This window comes from Phyllobates terribilis, unplaced genomic scaffold (assembly GCF_046119375.1).
Source record: "Phyllobates terribilis strain yellow unplaced genomic scaffold, ASM4611937v1 Scaffold_2__4_contigs__length_985480577, whole genome shotgun sequence".
NCBI lineage: Eukaryota > Metazoa > Chordata > Amphibia > Anura > Dendrobatidae > Phyllobates > Phyllobates terribilis.
In genome coordinates this window covers 390,858,818-390,878,957 of record NW_027362762.1, presented here as the reverse complement: position 1 = coordinate 390,878,957, position 20,140 = coordinate 390,858,818, and the positions used below count along the sequence as shown (strand labels likewise).

Genomic DNA, 20,140 nt, shown 5'->3' with positions numbered 1-20,140 from the left:
TGTGACGTCACCGCAGGTCCTTCCCGCAAGCAAAGGGAAGGAGACCGGGGGCCGTCGGAAGGTGAATATAAACTTTATTTTTATTTTATTCTTTTTTTTACAGGTATATTGGTACCCAGGTCTGGAGGAGAGTCTCCTCTCCTCCAGAACTGGGTACCATCCGCACATTGAAACGCATATAATCTGTGAGTACAAATGTACTGACACGGATTATGTCCGTCTCAATGCAAGTCAATGGCGGCGATTACGCCGCGCTTCCGCAAAATTAATGGACATGCTGCGGATTTTTGAGCGCAGCATAAACGCTGCGGAAAAATCCGCAGCATGGGCATAGAACTTGCGGAATCCCCTTGGGGACCATGGGGGGGCGGATTACCTAGCGTTTAACAAGCGTTTACGCTGCAGAAATTCCGCAGCATATACGCTTGAAAAACGCTACATGGGTACTTAGCCTTACGCACACAGGCCTATCCCCATAAAGATGAACAACAATGACTTTTCTCTCTTGCCCTCTAGCGTTATCTTTTTCAGGAAAAAAGTCATTCATTGTGTCTTGACACTTTTTATGCTCTTTTGTAGTTTTTGGGGTTTTTTTCATACCATTTCAATACAAGTTTAAAAATAAAGTTTTAAAACTTTTGTTATTTTGAAGCAAGGTAGGAACTTGTTTCTGTTTCTCATTTGATAAAATCCCAAACATAAAAAACACAAATATCAAACAGGTCATTTCTAAAATAGCCATATGTATCAAAGAAACAAATGCCAACACTGCAGGTCTTCAGTGCATCTATCTCTAGCCTTATGTTCACCCAGCTGTCATTCCCAGCTTGTCCAATCTAAATGCCAAAACTTATATAGTAATAATAAATTGTTCGTGACTCGGTGTCATTTTTACACATTATTATCCCTATGTTTTTGGTACTAAATTCCTCAAGCAATGCTCACTTTGAAATAACTATTACATTAAATTAAATACACTGCTCAAAAAAATAAAGGGAACACTCAAATAACACATCCTAGATCTGACTGAATGAAATATTCTCATTGAATACTTTGTTCTGTACAAAGTTGAATGTGCTGACAACAAAATCACACAAAAATCATCAATGGAAATTAAATTTATTAACCAATGGAGGCCTGGATTTGGAGTCAGCCCTAATTTTAAAGTGGAAAAACACACTACGGGCTGATCGAACTTTGATGTAATGTCCTTAAAACAAGTCAAAATGAGGCTGAGTATTGTGTGTGGCCTCCACGTGCCTGTATGACCTCCCTACAATGCCTGGGCATGCTCCTGATGAGGTTGCGGATGGTCTCCTGTGGGACCTCCTCCAGGATGGCACATCAATGCGAGCTGTGGGAAGAAGGTTTGCTGTGTCTGTCAGCGTAGTGTCCAGAGGCTGGAGGCGCTACCAGGAGACAGGCCAGTACACCAGGAGACGTGGAGGGGGCCGTAGGAGGGCAACAACCCAGCCGCAGGACCTCTACCTCCGCCTTTGTGCAAGGAGGAATAGGAGGAGCACTGCCAGAGCCCTGCAAAATGACCTCCAGCAGGCCACAAATGTGCATGTGTCTGCACAAACGGTTAGAAACCGACTCCATGAGGGTGGTATGAGGGCCCAACGTCCACAGACGGGGGTTGTGCTCACAGCCCACCACCGTGCAGGACGCTTGGCATTTGCTACAGAACACCAGTATTGGCAAAGTCGCCACTGGTGCCCTGTGCTCTTCACAGATGAAAGCAGGTTCACACTGAGCACATGTGACAGCCCTGACAGAATCTGGAGACGCCGTGGAGAGCGATCTGCTGCCTGCAACATCCTTCAGCATGACCGGTTTGGCAGTGGGTCAGTAATGGTGTGGGGTGGCATTTCTTTGGAGGGCCACACAGCCCTCCATGTGCTCGCCAGAGGTAGCCTGACTGCCATTAGGTACCGAGATGAGATCCTCAGACCCCTTGTGAGACCATATGCTGGTGCGGTTGGCCCTGGGTTCCTCCTAATGCAGGACAATGCCAGACCTCATATGGCTGGAGTGTGTCAGAAGTTCCTGCAAGATGAAGGCATTGAGGCTATGGACTGGCCCGCCCGTTCCCCAGAACTGAATCCGATTGAGCACATCTGGGACATCATGTTTCGCTCCATCCACCAACGTCACGTTGCACCACAGACTATCCAGGAGTTGGCGGATTCTTTAGTCCAGGTCTGGGAGGAGATCCCACAGGAGACCATCCGCAACCTCATCAGGGGCATGCCCAGGCATTGTAGGGAGGTCATACAGGCACGTGGAGGCCACACACAATACTGAGCCTCATTTTGACTTGTTTTAAGGACATTACATCAAAGTTGGATCAACCTGTAGTGTGTTTTTCCACTTTAATTTTGGGGGTGACTCCAAATCCAGGCCTCCATTGGTTAATAAATTTGATTTCCATTGATGATTTTTGTGTGATTTTGTTGTCAGCACATTCAACTTTGTACAGAACAAAGTATTCAATGAGAATATTTAATTCATTCAGATCTAGGATGTGTTATTTGAGTGTTCCCTTTATTTTTTTGAGCAGTGTATTAGAGAATTTACTAATCCTGTATAATTTAGACAAAGTATACTTGAACTACACAGAGCTGGTCACACCACTTCCCGTGGGTCACATCTGACCCACTGGCCTTTCCTGTCTGGCCAGTGGACCAAGACAGCCGAAGGGCTGCACTGTTCCCTTGCCTGCCGTCCATCCACCACCGCCCGCAGTCACCGCTATCTGTATCCTAGGATGCAGACAGAGATGAATAAGTGGAGGACGGAGGCTTCTTCTTCCACCAATCAGTGTGCGCGACTGAGCCAGGAGACGTGATGACATCACTTCATCGCGTCTGCTGTGTGGAGAGTCAGTGCACCGGAGACAGGAGCAGAGCGTTAGGGGAAAGGAAGTGAGGTGGGTATGCATTGTTGTTTTTTTTCACATGTGTATGGGATGTTTGCATGTATATAGGAGGCTATGTGGGGGTTCATACTGCATTTAGGGGCTATGTGAGTGCTCATACTGTACATTTGAGATTATTTGGGAGCTCATACTGTATTTAAGAGGCTATATGGGGCTCATACAGTATTTAGAAGGCTATGTGAAAGCTCATACTGTGTATAGTGGGCTATGTGGGGGCTCATATTGTATATAGGAGGCTATATGGGTGCTCAACTGTATATAGGAGACTATGTGGGGGCTCATACTGTATACAGGGGACTATATGAGGACTCATATGATATATAAAGAGGCTGTGTGGAGGCTCATGTGGGGGTCTCATACTGTATACAGGGGGCATGTGGGGGCGCATACTGCATATAGAGGGGCTATATGGGGGCTCACACTGTATACAGGGGGCTATGTAGGGGCTCATAAGGTATATGGAGGGGCTATGTTTGGGCTCATACTGTATATACAGTCCTGCTCATTATTATTGGCACCCTTGAAATTTAAGTACATAATGTGGAATATCTCGTGAAAAAAAATGAATCAAGTGAAACAGTTTTTTTGTATACAGCACTCGTGTTAAATACAAAAGAGAAAATGATACAATAATACAATAATTTAAAACCAAAAACAATAGGAGGGAAAAATAGAAAACCCTAAAGCTTGCTGTGTCACTGGTATTGGCACCCTTTACATTAATTTAATATGAAAACACATTTTGACTTGTCTGTGGTAAATCACAAAAGAGATTCTCCTGTGATTAATTGCCGGTGCCCATGTGACATGAAAAACCAATGAATGATGACTTCAGTGTTTTAAAAAGCCACATGGTAGGTCCTGTTCCTTTGTCACAGTGGTGAAGACAAAGGAGCTGTCTGAGGACATCATAACTCAAACACAAGATTTCCAAAGGGTATAAGGTGTAAGGCAGCGCTAGTCATCATGCTGGGGAACACTCGCTTCACCAGGTCAATTAAAGCACACAGCCACGTTTTCCAGTATTTCACAATTCAGCAGTTTATTACACTTCATAACTGCTTATAATCGAGTCCATCTCAGTGGCTCGCCGACATATTATACATATAATGTCCAAGAGCCTTTCCAGTGACAGAAATGTCCACTTGGCTCCAGATACAGCCTTCAGCAAGGTAACAATATAAATGTCCACATCAAGCAGTGTTTTACCTTTGCCGGGTTTTAGCTGCTTCAGATTTGTGCTGCCACAGCTGTGGCTTTACGGCTTCCCAGATGGGGGTCTCCAGCCCTCATACCTTGAAAGGCTACTGGTATGTTTACACACATAACATCCAGCCTCTGCCTTCCAGGACTCTTGTCTTCCAAGCCTCTTGCCCTCCAAGGCTACTGGCATCTCTTACACATAAGGATCCAGCCTCTGCCTTTCAGGCTTCACCAGGCTTCACTAGGCCTCACACTCTAACGGTGTCCCACACAGGGAACAGGCCTCACGCCTTTCCACACCCTGTCTCAAAACTACCAGGGTTTATATATCTTCCATTGCACACACAGGACCTGTGTTGATGTCACAGTCATGTGATCAGACCTTCTGTGTGCACAGGACCTGTGCTGATGTCACAGTCATGTGATCAGTCACCTGAGGGAGAGGTACATGGTCAGCAAGAACACACCCTGGACCATTACAGTAATGCCGCAAGCCGCTGCATTACAAAGGCCATATCCAAAGACCTTGGTATCCCAGTTTCAACAGTGCGCAATGTTATTAAGAAGTTTGCCAAGCATGGAACCATCAAGAACCTCCCGGGACGTGGGGAAAAGAGGAAAATTGACAAGAGATGTCTTTGAAGGTTGGTGCGAATGGTGGTAAAAACTAGAGATGAGCGTTGTTCTACTCGAACTGTTCGCCAATCTCAAATTCGAGCTGTTTTGGGCGGTGTTCGAGCCGTTCGGCGAACACGAACAATTTGAGAAAAATTCGGCTGTTCGAGGTTATGTTCGATAACTGTTCGTGCACCAAAATCATAACTGGATTTTTTCTCAGTAATGATGAAAATTAATGTTAATACGCAGTTTGAGTGTACAGCGGGGTGGGGGGAGGGGCAGGGGATGGATCTCTGCAGGAACAATGAAGATCTCCATTTTTTTTCTCTTTCCCGCATTTGCAGTGGGGAGGTGCAATCTGTCAGCCTATCAGCAGCGCACACACGGAGCGAAGTGCTTTTTTTCACACAAGCAAGGGCATGTGTCATTGGCAGTGTATGTCACATGTCCTTGCCCTATAAGACCAAGCCATTTTCCCCGTCGCCACCATTTTCTCACTGCTGCAGCTGCGTGTTAGACGGCACCGCTGTTGCTGTGTGCGCTATACCTTGTTAATTTCAAGCCAATTTTCGCACAAATATACAGATAGCTTGGGAGTAGGGAATAGTTGTGATTGCAGTCCTTTTAAGGACTAGGTTACAGCATTTCCTACGACTTTTATCAGGGAGGTCTGTGCTCTTAAAAAGATAGGTTGTGGGAGTAAAGACTAATTGTAATTGGAGTCCTTTTCAGGACTAGATTACATGAGTTCCTATCAGTTTTTGCCAGGCAGGTCTGTGCCAGTGCTGTGCAAGTTTTTTTCACAGCATTTGGCTGAATCTAGCAAAGCTAATCCTTTTTGGCCTATTGCAGAGTGTGTTAGTCAGTGGAGTAGCCTATCTGTGTTGCAAGATATAACACCTGTGTATAGAATACCAATTTTTTTACTGCACCTAGTGAAGTAAAATCTTTTGGGCATAGCATCATTCTATTAGTCCATCTATACTGACCTCCATCAGGTTGCAAACTGAATATAATTTTTTTCTGCATCTAGCTCTGAAAAAATATTTGGGCTTCTAGCAGTGTGTGGGACTTGGTCTATTAGTCCATTTATACTGACCTCCATCAGGTTGCAAATTAAAAATAATTTTTTTCTTCATTTAGCTCTGAAAAAATATTTGGGCTTCTAGCAGTGTGTGGGACTTGTTCTATTAGTCCTTCTATACTGACCTCCAGCAGGTTGCAAATTGAATATAATTTTTTTCTGCATCTAGCTCTGAAAAAATAGTTGGGCTTCTAGCGGTGTGTGGGACTTGGTCTATTAGTCCATCTATACTGACCTCCATCAGGTTGCAAATTAAAAATAATTTTTTTCTGCATCTAGCTCTGAAAAAATATTTGGGCTTCTAGCGGTGTGTGGGACTTGGTCTATTAGTCCATCTATACTGACCTCCATCAGGTTGCAAATTAAAAATATTTTTTTTCTGCATCTAGCTCTGAAAAAATATTTGGGCTTCTAGCGGTGTTTGGGACTTGGTCTATTAGTCCATCTATACTGACCTCCATCAGGTTGCAAATTAAAAATAATTTTTTTCTGCATCTAGCTCTGAAAAAATATTTGGGCTTCTAGCAGTGTGTGGGACTTGGTCTATTAGTCCATCTATACTGACCTCCATCAGGTTGCAAATTAAAAATAATTTTTTTCTTCATTTAGCTCTGAAAAAATATTTGGGCTTCTAGCAGTGTGTGGGACTTGTTCTATTAGTCCTTCTATACTGACCTCCAGCAGGTTGCAAATTGAATATAATTTTTTTCTGCATCTAGCTCTGAAAAAATAGTTGGGCTTCTAGCGGTGTGTGGGACTTGGTCTATTAGTCCATCTATACTGACCTCCATCAGGTTGCAAATTAAAAATAATTTTTTTCTGCATCTAGCTCTGAAAAAATATTTGGGCTTCTAGCAGTGTGTGGGACTTGGTCTATTAGTCCATCTATACTGACCTCCATCAGGTTGCAAATTAAAAATAATTTTTATCTGCATCTACAGTACCTCTGAAAAAATATTTGGGCTTCTAGCTGTGTGTGGGACTATTTGTATTAGTCCATCTATACTGACCTCCATCAGGTTGCAAACTGAATATATTTTTTTCTGCATCTACCTCTGAAAAAATATTTGGCCTTCTAGTAGCGTGTCGGACTTTCTCTATTAGTCCATCTATACTGACCTCCATCAGGTTGCAAATTAAAACTAATTTTTATCTGCATCTACAGTACCTCTGAAAAAATATTTGGGCTTCTAGCTGTGTGTGGGACTATTTGTATTAGTCCATCTATACTGACCTCCATCAGGTTGCAAATTCAAAATAATTTTTTTCTGCATCTAACCCAGCCAATAGTTTTGGCCTAATACCACAGTTTGGCCACTCAGCTCTGCTCGGTTACCATCCATTGTTTTTTTGTGCAAACAACTCCAGAGTTGTGAATTAGTTAACCACCAAAATGAGTGGAAAAAGGCCTGCTGCTGGTGGAAAGGGGAATAGGCGTGTTGGGAAGGGGAAAAAAGGTTGTGTCCGTGGGGTAGGTGTTAAAGCAACAGTAACATCTGCAGAAGAAAGACCATCTTCCAGCCAAACTAAAATGTCTACTTCTTTTAGCGGACAATGTGATAAGATCCCTTTCTTACGGCCACGCCAATCGCTACAAATTCCAGATGAGGCACAAAAACAGCAGGTGCTTCAACGGATATCAAGTGCTCCTTTAAGTGGGCTCTCCTCCACATCAACTTCAACATCACAAATACTCCAGTCCTCAAAGGTGTCACCCAAATCGCACTTGCTTCCTCACAGCTCCCAAATCTCCAGCTGCCCGTCTGAGTATGAGGTAGAACAGATGGTTGAGTCTGCAGAGCTGTTTACTCATACTATAGCCTGGGAATCAGAGGTCGACTCCAGCGCTTCTGTGAATCCAGACGAGGAAATGATCTGCACTGATGCCCAGAATCTTTATGAGTCGGATCCAGGACCAGACGCAGAAGGTTCTGACCATAATGTAGACCCTCATTCCCAAACTGTAACTCCTGTTGGTGGAGACAATGAGGAAGACGATGATAAGACTCAAATACCTGATTGGAGCGACAACTTTAGTTTTTTGTCAGGGCAGGAACAGGTTGGCTCTGAGGACGACGGGTGTGATAACGCACAGGGTGATGATGATGAGGTCGGAGATCCCACTTACTGTCAACCCACAGTCAGCCAAGAGATGAGGTCAGCAGAGGAGGTGGAGGAAGATGCTAGTGACGACGAGGTCAGGTTGCGCCTTCCTGGACAGAGACGTAGTACTGGAAGCACGTCAACAACTGCATCCTCAAACACAACTCTGCCTCTCACCACAAGTCGTGGTGGCTCTTCAGGTCGCATGGGTGCTAAGCCTTGCATAGCCTGGGCATTTTTTCAGATCGATAAAGATGACCCAACTCGTGTTATCTGTAACATTTGTCAGCAAAAGCTAAGTAGAGGCCAAAAAATACATAGTTTGAGTACTTCATGCATGAACCGGCACATGGACATGAAGCATAAGTTGCAGTGGGAAGCTCAGTGTGCTACAATGCGGCCTAGCCGGCCGGGCCAATCACCGTCTGCCATATCTTGTGCATCCGCGGCCTCTTCATCCTCTGTGACTGGGGGGACAGCAGTCACACCTGTTTTGGGGCGCAGACCTGCCACCTCTTTACCCGCAACAGCCAGCGTGATTGGCAGGTCATCATTTTCTTTGGAGGTGGTAACACCAGCTGGTGTTGAGCGCTGTCCGACATCGATAGCACCACCTTTGGATCAAGGCAACCTAACATGTCCGCCTGCATCTTCCTCACAGACCGGCAGTTTGCCGGGGACACCCTTATCAACCCCGTCTAAGCACAATAGCCAGCCCTCGGTCCCTCAGATGTGGACAAGTAAAAGACCATTTCCTCCTAGCCATGAGAAAGCTAAGAGGTTGAATTTCACCATCTGCAAGCTCTTGGCTACAGAAATGCTGCCTTTCCGCCTGGTGGACACAGAGGATTTTCGAGACCTTATGTCCGTCGCAGTGCCCCAGTACCAGATGCCCAGTCGGCACTACTTCTCAAAGAAAGGTGTGCCTGCGCTCCACCAGCATGTCGCACACAACATCACCGCTTCTTTGAGAAACTCTGTGTGTGACAGGGTGCATTTCACCACAGACACTTGGACGAGTAGGCATGGACAGGGGCGTTACATGTCGCTGACTGGGCACTGGGTAACTATGGTGACAGCAGGACAAGGGGCTGCTGTCCAAGTCTTGCCGTCCCCACGAGTTGTGTGTCAATCCTCTTTATGTCAAAGTTCCTCCACTGCTTCTGCCTCCTCAACCTCCTCTCGGTCTTCCACCTGCACCCAAAGCCTGTCTGGTCATGCCACAAGCTTTCTAACTGCGCAGAAGGGATCCTGCACACCTCCTTACTATGCTGGCAGTAGGGCTCAACGTCATCAGGCGGTTTTTACATTGAAATGTCTGGGAAATGTGAGTCACACAGCTGAGGAGTTGTGGTCAGCTCTGGAGAACCAATTTCATGAATGGTTGTCTCCACTGGACCTGAAACCAGGGAAGGCCGTGTGCGACAATGCTGCAAACCTGGGTGCGGCCCTTCGCCGGGGCAATGTCACACACGTGCCTTGTATGGCTCACGTGTTGAACCTGGTTGTCCAGCAATTTTTAGCCCACTATCCCAGACTAGATGGCCTTCTGCAGAGGGCACGGTCGCTGTGTGCTCACTTCCGCCGTTCGCATCCCGCAGCTCAGCGACTTACATCTCTACAGAAGTCGTTGGGCCTGCCACTTCACCGGCTAAAATGCGATGTGCCTACCCGGTGGAATTCAACTCTGCACATGTTGCAGCGACTGTGGCAGCACCGACAAGCCCTGGTGCAATACGTTCTGACGTATAGCCTGGGCCAACGAGATTCAGAGGTGGGGCAAATCACGCTGGAGGAGTGGTCTCAGATCAGGGACCTATGCACCCTTCTGCACAGTTTTGAAATGGCGACGAAGATGTTTAGTGCTGACGATGCCATTATCAGCATGACTATTCCGGTGATTTACATGCTGGAGCACATGTTAAACAGAATTCGGAGTCAGGTGGTGGCACAAGAGGAGGTGGAGGAAGTAGAGGAGGAGGAGTTGTATGCGGAAGGGCTAACATCTGCAAGGTCCAGACGGTCGGCAGCACCAAGGCGGCAGGCATGTGAGGGTGGGGGAGATGGTTTTACCAGGGCGCATGGTAGCAGCAAAACTAGTGAGGAAGGTGCAGGAGCCCAGGAAGAAGTGGAGGACGAACTGATGGAAGACTCATCAGATGAGGGAGACCTTGATCACATTTCTGTTGTGCGAGGTTGGGGGGAGAGGACAGAGGAAGGAAGCATGATTGTTACCTCGCCACCAACACAACAGGGACTTGGTGCTCCTGGATGCGCAACACACATGAGTGCCTTCTTGCTGCACTACCTGCAACATGACCCTCGAATTGTGAGAATTAGAAATAATCCTGACTACTGGGTTGCCACACTGTTAGATCCCCGGTACAAAAGTAAATTTGCAGAAATTATTCCTGCCATAGAAAGGGATGCACACATGCAGGAGTATCAGCAGAGACTGTTGCAGAATCTTACATGTGCTTTTCCACAAAATACCAGTGGTGCACGTAGTGAATCTCACAGTTCCAACTTGCCAACCGTGGGACCGTCAAGTGTTCAGCACTCAAGCCGTAACAGAACCACAGTATCTGCTGGTAACATCAATTTTGCGGAATCATTTCACCACTTTTTTAGCCCATCCTTTGCAAGGCCACAGGAGACAAGAAGTCTGACACATAGTCAACGCCTAGAGACGATGGTACAGGAGTATCTCCAAGTAAACATTGAAGCCACGACTGTGTCACTGGACCCTTGCTCTTTTTGGGCTTCCAATCTGGATAAATGGCCGGAGCTAGCCACTTACGCCTTGGAGATCTTGTCATGCCCCGCAGCCAGCGTTCTGTCTGAACGTGTGTTCAGCGCTGCTGGTGGTGTGCTGACAGATAAGCGCACGCGGCTCTCCACTGATAATGTAGACAGACTCACGTTCATAAAGATGAACAAATCATGGATCCGAAACGACTTTTCTACCCCTGTGTCATCCTGGGGAGAGTAAAAGCTTGATGATTCGTTAAAATCACCCTACCAACCGTTTTAAGCTTTCAAATTACTAATCATGTTTATCTGTATCTTGACTGGAAAATAATTTGGGCTTTGTAGCAGTGTGCAGCACTGATCCTATTAGGCCATCTATACTAAAGCTTCACCAGATTTAAAATTAAAAATAATTTTTAGCTGCATCTAGCCCGGAAAATAATTTTGGGGCTCCGAGATGCGCAAGGCACATAAGTGCCTTCTTGCTGCACTACCTGCAGCATGACCCTCATATTGTCAGAATTCGAAGTAATCATGACTACTGGGTTGCCACACTCTTAGATCCCCCAAACTTTTCGATCAACCTTTTCATTTTAATAAAGACCAAAAAAATGGTCATTTTTGAAATTATAAGCATTAGCAGGTTGTTAGAAACTGAAATCAAACAGTTTTCAACTCAAAACTTTATTCTAGGTGATGTTACATTTTCACATAGGACCCCTTGTTCGAAAGGAGCTTCTGAACTCTCTCGTCCATTGAATTTGTCAGGTTTTGGATGGTTTCTGCTTCAATTGTTTTGCATGAGGACAGAATACCCTCCCAGAGCTGTTGCTTAGATGTGAACTGCCTCCCGCCATCATAGACACTCCTTTTAATGATGCTCCAAAGGTTCTGAATGGGGTAGAGGTCAGGGGAGCATGGGGGTCACACCATAAGTTTGTCCCCTTTTATGCCCATATCAGCCAGAGATGCAGATGTTTTATGTGCAGCATGAGATGGTGCATTATCATGCAGAAAAATGATCTTGCTGTGAAATACACGGTTCTTCTTCTTGAACCATGGCAGGAAGTGCTGTTTGAGAAAATCCACATACATTATGGAGTTCATCTTTAGCGCCTTCAGGGATCCTAAAGGGGCCGACAATCTCTCTCCCCATGATTCCAGCCCAAAACATTACTCCACCTCCTCCTTGTTGGCGCTGTAGCCGTGTTTGCGTGGGGTGTCCATCAACCAGCCATCCTCCACTCCATCCATCTGGACCATCGAGCGCTGCACGGCACTCATCCGTGAACAAAACAGTTTTGAAATCAGTCTTCATGTAATGTTTGGCCCACTGGAGCCGTTTCTGCTTGTGTGAAGTGGATAGAGGAGGTCGACAGGATGGCGCATGCACAGCTGCAAACCTCTGAAGGACCCTGCATCTTGTTGTTCGGGGGACGTTGGAGGCACAAGCAGCTTCAAAAACTTGTCTGCTGCTATGACAAGGCTTTTTTGCCGCTGCTCTTTCAACCTGACGTAATTGCCTGTAGGAAAGAGTCCTCAATTTGCCCTTATCAGCACGCACACGTGTGTACTGTGAATCAGCTACATACTTCTTGATTGCCAAGACACTTCATCCTGATCATCGCACAATGTTGATTGTAGTCATGCCTTGACCTAAACACTCCACAATTTGTTGCTTCTCAGCAGCCGACACATCCTTTTTCTTTCCCATTTTGGCAGAAAATGTAGGCTGCTTAATAATGTGAGAGAGCCTTCTTAAGTAGTCTTGCCTTTCATTGGACACACCTGCCAAACTAATTAGCACAGGTGTCTGAAATTGCTTACAGTGATATAAAGAGCCCTGACACACATCACCATCAATGAGTTTAACTGACAAACAAACAAATTCTTCCCTTATCACTCCTAAACACTTTTTGTATAATAATTTGGAACGCAGTGTACATGTGCTTTTCCACAAAACACCAGTGGTTCACGTAGTGAATCTTACAGTTCTAACTTGCCAACCGTGGTCTGTATGGAGTTGTTCAATAAAGGGCCCAAAATTAAGATAACATAGATGGGAGAGGTCTCTATGAATAGGAATTCCTAAGTATTTGATACCCTGTGAGGGCCAGGCAAAGGGAAAGTTGGACTGGATGGAATCCTATATGGATTTGGGGAGGGAGACATCGAGGGCCTCAGACTTCGCTGCATTGATTTTAAAATTTTACCATGTAACAAAGTGATCTATTTCAGCCATAACAGCATGGATGGATATATGTGATTGAGTGATATATACTAGGACATCATCAGCAAATAGAGAGCACTTGTACTCGGTGCCTCCCACCTCAATCCACCTAATATTGGGGTTATGGCGAATTGATGAGAGCAGGTGCTCCGTCACTAGGATGTATAAGAGAGGGGACAGAGGACATCACTGCCTTGTCCCATTGGTGATTGTGAAAGGTGATGAAAATGTTCTGACGCACCCCCTGGGCCTTGGGACACCCGGAGCTGGACCCTTTTTGGTGGATGCTGGTGGTTGTAGTCTTCGTGGCGGCGACCCGGTTCCGTGGCTCAGGGCGGTCAAACCAGTGGCGGAACTATTTATGTGGTTTTCATGTTTAAATGTCCGACTACGCCACCCGTGGATTGCGGTCAGAGTGAACCGCCGCTACAGGGCAGACCACTGAGGCTGGTGTTGTGGGTGCAGCAGAGCGTAGCATAACTCCCCACGGGAGGAGTATAGCCTCAGGGCAGTGTATGCGGAGGATGGGGGTGATGGTGCAGGGCAGCAGCAGTAACGACACGGAGTCAGTGATGCAGTTCAGGGCCTTTACTCACAGTTCTTATTATCCAGACCACGTCTGCAGGTAACGGCTGCCCACGTCGTACTGTGCTCACCAGGTGAGGGGCTCAGACAACTCCCAGATAACTTTGGAGCACTTCACAGGACCCCCTTTGTGTGTCCTTTGTCTGGCCTTTCTTACCAACACTTCTGTCCGGCTGCCTCGGGCCTCCTCTTGGTAAACTTGGCGCCAGTTTCCCTGACCCTATGTGGTGCCTTCCTAGCGGGTGTAGCGAGGGGCTGCGCCACATAAAATGTCAGAGCCTCCGGTTTCTAGCTGAGGGTCGTTTCCTGCCTCCACTAGTTCGGGGACCGGTCTCCCCCTTTGGCCTGACCCCTCCACGCAGGTGGATTCGGGCGTGCGGTGGCGACTCGCCCGTCCGCACCCCTGGGATCCCTTCATTCCTCGTTCCTGGAGCCTTCTCCGCTCCTCTTCCTTCCTTCTCCCTCTTCCAGGCCTGGGTCTCTGTTACTAGGCCCGCCTCCGGAGCAGAGCTCATGCAGAGCCCCTGCTCCCTGCCACTTCTGCTCAGACTTCTCTGCACTGAACTAAGATGGTGCCCACCTTTTATACTCCCTTCTCAATGCACCCAGGAACTGCTTCCTCCCTGCTCCTGCACTACAGGGTTCCCCTTCCTCAGTGTTCCCTCCCCCCACTCCAGCCAGGGACAGGGACTGTCGTGCCCATCTCAGGGGCATATTGGTCGCCCTGCCCCACGGCAATGTGGTGTAATGCATGCAGGTGTCGGGTCCTGATCCACACTCCATCCTTACCTGAGAGTGAGATATCACACCTCTGGGTGAGGTGCAATACGTCTGTAGCAACCGAGCCCTCAGGGTGCTACAGTTCCATTTATCTTCAGCCTAGGTGACGTATTGCGATACAGGGCCGTGATTTTGGCTATAAAAGGGTCCCCTAGACCCCTACCCCAAGCTTTTTAAGAGAATCATATATGGCGTGCCAGGAGACTCTATGGAATGCTTTCTCAGCATCCAACGAGAGTATCTAATTACAAATTTTTAACTGCATCTAGCCCAGGAAATACTTTGTGCCTAGTAGCAGTGTCTGCTAGTGAGCGGATTATCCCGGCTGTTAAGCAAGCTGCACCACCTGTAGTTTAGACACTTAATTTTTTCAAAGGAAATGCTTCGGGACCATGGGATACTTAGTGAAGAGCATCAGGAGGCACCCCAAGGCATAGGGGCTGGGACTGGCAGTAGGATGCCTTGCGGTGGACAGCCGAGCTCGATCCTTATAAAAGCTTTTTAACTGCAGCAGCTTTAGTGGACGCTACTGGAGCTGGAATTACCGCGGCTGCTGGCATGAGACTTGCCCTCCAATAGATCCTTGTAAATGGATTTAAAGTGTATTCATTCAAATTAGAGAGACAATTTAAATTAAAAAGCTTAGAGCTGCCTCCACCACAGGGGGGCTCGCTCGACCCACCAGCGGACAGGCACCAGTATTGGGAGAGGGGGGCTCGCCGTCAGGGTTCACCGCGGCTCTGGCACAAACCTGGCGACACGGAGGTGGCACGGGCAGGAGCGGACTGGCCGTGTCGGCTTCTCACTTTTTGGATTTTAGAAGGGCATGACATGCCTATATCTGTGTCTCCCCCTCCTTTTACTCCTCCACCTCTTTTATTTTCGCATGACTATATGTACTTGTCACTTTTCCATGTGTTAGTTATGTCTTCTGAGCAGTTTGTCAGCTTTTGGACACCTTTGAAGGTGTTTTCTATGTGTTTCTATGTGTTTTTGTTTGCCTGCCATTGGTTTTAACGGTGTTCGAAGGTGTTCGACGAACAGTTCGACGAACAGTTCGGCGAACACACGGGTGTTCGACGAACCGAACCGAACTCGAACACTACGGGGGTGGCTCAACACTAGTAAAAACACCACGTTAAACATCCAAAGACCTAAAGGCCAACGTGGAACAGTCTGGGGTCATGGTTTCAACAAGTACCATATGTTGCACACTGAACCAAGCAGAGCTTTATGAGCGAAGGCCAAGGAAGAAACCATTGCTGAAGAAAAGACATAAAAAGGAACAACTGACCTTTGCCAAAGAGTACCTTGACAGACCACAATCCTTCTGGCAAAATGTTCTGTGGACAGATGAAACAAAAATAGAGCTTTTTGGCAATGCAAAGCAACAGTTTGTTTACAGACGGCGCAATGAAGCTTTTAACAACAGTTAAACATGGTGGAGGATCCATAATGCTGTGGGGTTGCTTTGCTGCGTCTGGTACAGGAGGCCTTGACTGTATCACAGGAATCATGAAATCAGAGAATTATCAAGACATTTCCTACTCAGTGTAAGAAAACTTGGTTTGAGTCAGAGATCATGGGTCCTCCAGCAAGACAACGACCCAAAGCACACAGGAATAGTTGAAAAAGAAATAATGGACTGTTTAAAATGGCCAGCAATGAGTCCTAACCTCAATCCCATTGAAAATCTTTGGGGTAAGATGAAATCTGCCATTGACAAAAAGAACCCTGCAAACATTCAAGAACTTGAAAAAACTGCAAAGGAGGAGTGGGAGAAAATTCCAGCTGAGAAGTGCAAGAAGCTTATAGATGGCTGCAAGAAACGTTTGGAGGCTGTCAGCAATGCCAAAGGGTGTGCAACCAAGTATTAATCAGGGGTGCCTTTATTGCTGCACATGCTGCTCATTCTGTTTCTTCTTTGAAACTGCAACATGGAAGTTGAAAAACAATTTTTTTTAATGTTTATTACTTTGGACCACTAATTAAAAAATCCTAAGGATATAACTTAGGTACATTTCCATTTATTTCTGAGGATATTGTAGTCTATGAAAAAAATGAAGAGGTGCCAATAATGGTGAGCAGCACTGTAAGAAGCTGTGTATGGGCTCATATGTTATATAGAGGGCTGTGTGCCAGCTCATACAGTATATAAGGGGGTGTCAGCATACTTAATTCTGCTCAATATTAAGGGTATGTGCATACTGCAAGGCGGCGGTGTTCACACCGTGCAGTAACTGAGGCAGTGACCCAAGCAAGTCCAACATAAGCAGCTTTTATTCAGCAAAACTCACAGATAAACAGAAAGTCCTCCGGTTTGCAGCCCGGTTAACACAAGTTCATCACAACGGTTGCCGGGGGCAACGGCCGCGCCGGGCCGCTCAGAGCCTGACGGGTGCAGAGCCTTCCCAGGCATGGGTTCAGCTACTCACAGGCCCACCGAGCTTTCCTGCTATGCTCCTAGCAGGTCCCAACACTGAACAACGCTAACTGTTAGTGCAGGGTTTTTAAAGGACCTGTGGCAAGAGCCACTGGAAAACCCAGGTTGGAGGGAGGAGGCCGCCCCACTGCCTTCCTGTAGCCTCCCCCAAGAAATGAAGGTCCTGCCGGGTTTTACTTAATTTGCCTTAGCCAGATAGCCTGACCAGGTCAATGCTCACCTTCATTCCTGCATTGCAGGCGCAGGTGTGTCTGTCTGTGACTGCAGTGCACTCCAATGGGTTTAATAGGTCTCTGTACACATTCTGAGGGATATATAAAGTCCCTCGTATACGATCCCAGTCACTGCCTCACATATCTCCCCCTGTTCAAACTTGTGGGGTTGAACATTTGTCACCATACAGGGTGCCCGGAACAGGGCATCCACGTTTGCCTGCGACTTCCCAGCGTAATGTTCTACAGAGAAACTGAAATTTTGCAGTGACAGAAACCACCTGGTGACTCGCGCATTCCTCTCCTTGGCGTTGGACAAAGGTCCAACTTCGACACTTTATTTCATTTCCGGAAATCGTTAGCTACAGGAGCGTAACAATTTGTCTGCTTTCGGGATCAATACGATGGGGCTTGCCCATTCACTCCATGATTCCTCGATGACTCCTAACTGGAGCATTTGTTTTACCTTAGCCATGATGGCTTGCCTCAGGGCTTCGGGTACCCAGTACGGTCTCATTCGTACCCTTACCCCAGGTTCGGTGACAATGTCATGTTGGAGAACCGCAGTCCTACCCAGTAGCTCTGAGAACACGTTGGTATTCTGCTGCACTAGCGAGCGAGCCTCCCGTCGCTGCTGTTTAGTGAGAGCATCACTTATCCTGACCTCTCCCCCGGACGCACACCTGGCTGAGGGTACACATACTACCACCCGATCGCCCTTGTTAAAAGACCTGACCGTGGCTATTTTATTATATGTGCGCCTCTGCGCTGCCTGGGCATATAACAGATGTTCTTTCACGATGGGCATGACCGCCGCGATCCGGACCTGCATACTAGCCACGTGTTCAATTATACTCCTATGTGGAGTCGGTTCTTGTTCCCACATCTCTTTGGCTACTTCCAACAGACCCTTTGGGTGTCTGCCGTACAATAACTCAAAGGGAGAGAACCCTGTGGAAGCCTGGGGTACCTCATGGACATCAAGCATCAAATAGGGTAGTAACATGTCCCAATCCCTTCCGTCCTTAGAAACTACTTTTTTTAACATGGACTTAAGGGTTTTATTGAACCGTTCTACTAGCCCGTCGGTTTGAGGGTGGTACGCCGAGGTACGCAATTGTTTTATTTTTAGCAGTTTGCACAGTTCCCTCATCACCTTGGACATAAAAGGGGTCCCTTGATCCATCAGGATCTCCTTAGGTAGCCCAAGGCGACAGAACATGGCAAACAGCTCCGGTTCAATCAGTTTTGCCGAGGTGTGGCATAGCGGTATAGCCTTCAGGTACCGGGTGGCACAGTCGACGACCACAAGTATATGTTGGTGGCCACGAGCGGATTTTACAATGGGCCCTACCAAGTCCATTGCAATCCGTTCAAAAGGTACCTCTATCACTGGCGGGGGTACCAATGGGCTACGGAAGCTTGCGGTGGGTGTGGTCAGCTGACATTCGGGGCAGGATTCCCAGTACTTTTGGACCTCCGCGTAAATCCCCGGCCAAAAGAACCGCTGCAAGATATGCTCTTGTGTCTTTTTAACCCCTAAGTGTCCACCCAGCAGGTGTGTGTGTGCCATCTCCAGAACCGCCCAACGATACGACTGAGGTACCACTAACTGTTCCACGACCTCGTCCCTGATTATGTCTACCCTATAGAGCAACTCACCATTGACCACCATGCATGGAATCACAGTATCTGAACCCGTCTGTTGAGCTACACCATTTACCTCTAACACCCTTTTCCATGCCCAAGTTAGGGTGGGATCCTGTAGCTGAGTTGTCCCAAACGTGCCCCGGGACACTTCCAGCTCGGGGATCAATGGGGTCTCCTCGACCTCTCCTGCCAGCAGCTTTAGGGGAAACCTACCGGGGTTATACTCTGTCCCTAGGTTGGACACCCCTACGGTAGGTACCCCTGACTCGGGTTCTTCGGGTACAGCGCCCGTAATAAATTTTACTGGGGGAAAAGAAGTTTTTGTTTTTCCACAGAGTCCAGAACAGAGGCAAGTCTCTTCCCAACACAGTCCCATAGGGAAGAGTTTTTACCACCCCCACCACATGTTTCGTGTCCCTACATGGCGTGCACAACACTACCTCCGCAGTTGGGTATTCTCAGAGGTCCCCATGGATACACACAACCCCGACAGTCCGTCCACTGAGGTTGTCTCCTGCCACCAGCGACTCATGTATCAAAGTCACTAGGCTCTGAGTCTAAGAGGGCCTCCGTAGGGTACCCATTAACCAGTACCTGGCACAGTTGGGGTTCACTGTCTGAGGGGTCGGCACTCGCAGAGCAGACGGTCCGGGTGTACAGTGAGACCCGGCGGTTATACCCGCAGTCCATGGGCTCTGTAGTCAGGGGGCAGTTAGCAACCACATGTCCTGGCCCCTGACACCGCCAGCACCTAATGGCGGAGGTACTGTTAGATCTTGTGACCTTTTGGGAGGAAACTGGTCTCCTGCCACTCTCACTCCGGGGTTCCGCTTCAGCACGGGTACGGTGCTGACTGTCCTCAGCAGAGGGACGTGACCCCTTTCCCGGTTCCTGGTTTGGCAGGGTCCGGAGTGACAGCCGCGAGGGGGCAGAGTCCCGTATAAAGTCCTGAGTGGCCGAGTAGTGCTCGACCAGACTGACCACCTGGTCGAAGGTCCCGGGGTCCCCTTGCCCCACCCAATGTTGGATAGCGGCCGGCAAAGTCCTCACAAGCCGGTCGACCACCACCCTCTCCACCATCTGGGCTGGAGTCAAAGTCTCAGGCTTGAGCCACCTCTTTACCAGCTGCAGAAGGTCATAACCCTGAGACCGGGCGGGTCGGGTCTCCACAAAGGCCCATGAAAATACGTGCTGAGCCCTCACGTATGTATTGACCCCCAGTCGGGCAAGGATCTCACCTTTGAGCCTCTGGTAGTCCTGGGCGTCCTCCTGAATGAGGTCGAAGTAGGCCTTCTGGGCATCGCTGACCAAAAACGGAGCCACCACTTCTGCCCACTGGCCAGCTGGTAGGTTTTCCCGCTCTGCTGTGCGTTCATAGATGGTAAGGAAGGCTTCAACGTCATCTTCCGGTCCCATCTTCCTCAACGTTGAGCGAACCTTGTCCCGGGCCTCGACGTTAAGGAGTTGGTGCCGTCGGCGTCTCCGGCAGGGCTGTGAGCTGCTGCACGATCAGCTCATTGGTGTGCTTCTGCTGCTTGAG

At 47.8% G+C, this 20,140-nt stretch overlaps 1 protein-coding gene across 5 annotated transcripts in view; it reads right to left on the bottom strand.

Moving 5' to 3' along the window:
- AFF3 (ALF transcription elongation factor 3) overlaps positions 1 to 20,140 on the bottom strand; it is a 563,963-nt gene that overhangs the window by 446,692 nt on the left and 97,131 nt on the right. For 2 of the 5 annotated variants that reach the window (XM_073664860.1, XM_073664864.1), the window contains exon 2: positions 15,590 to 15,638. The exons of the other annotated variants lie outside the window; for them this stretch is intronic. In XM_073664860.1, coding sequence (XP_073520961.1) covers positions 15,590 to 15,638 — 49 coding nt within the window. The remainder of the gene's footprint in view (positions 1 to 15,589; positions 15,639 to 20,140) is intronic. 5 annotated transcript variants of the gene reach the window in all.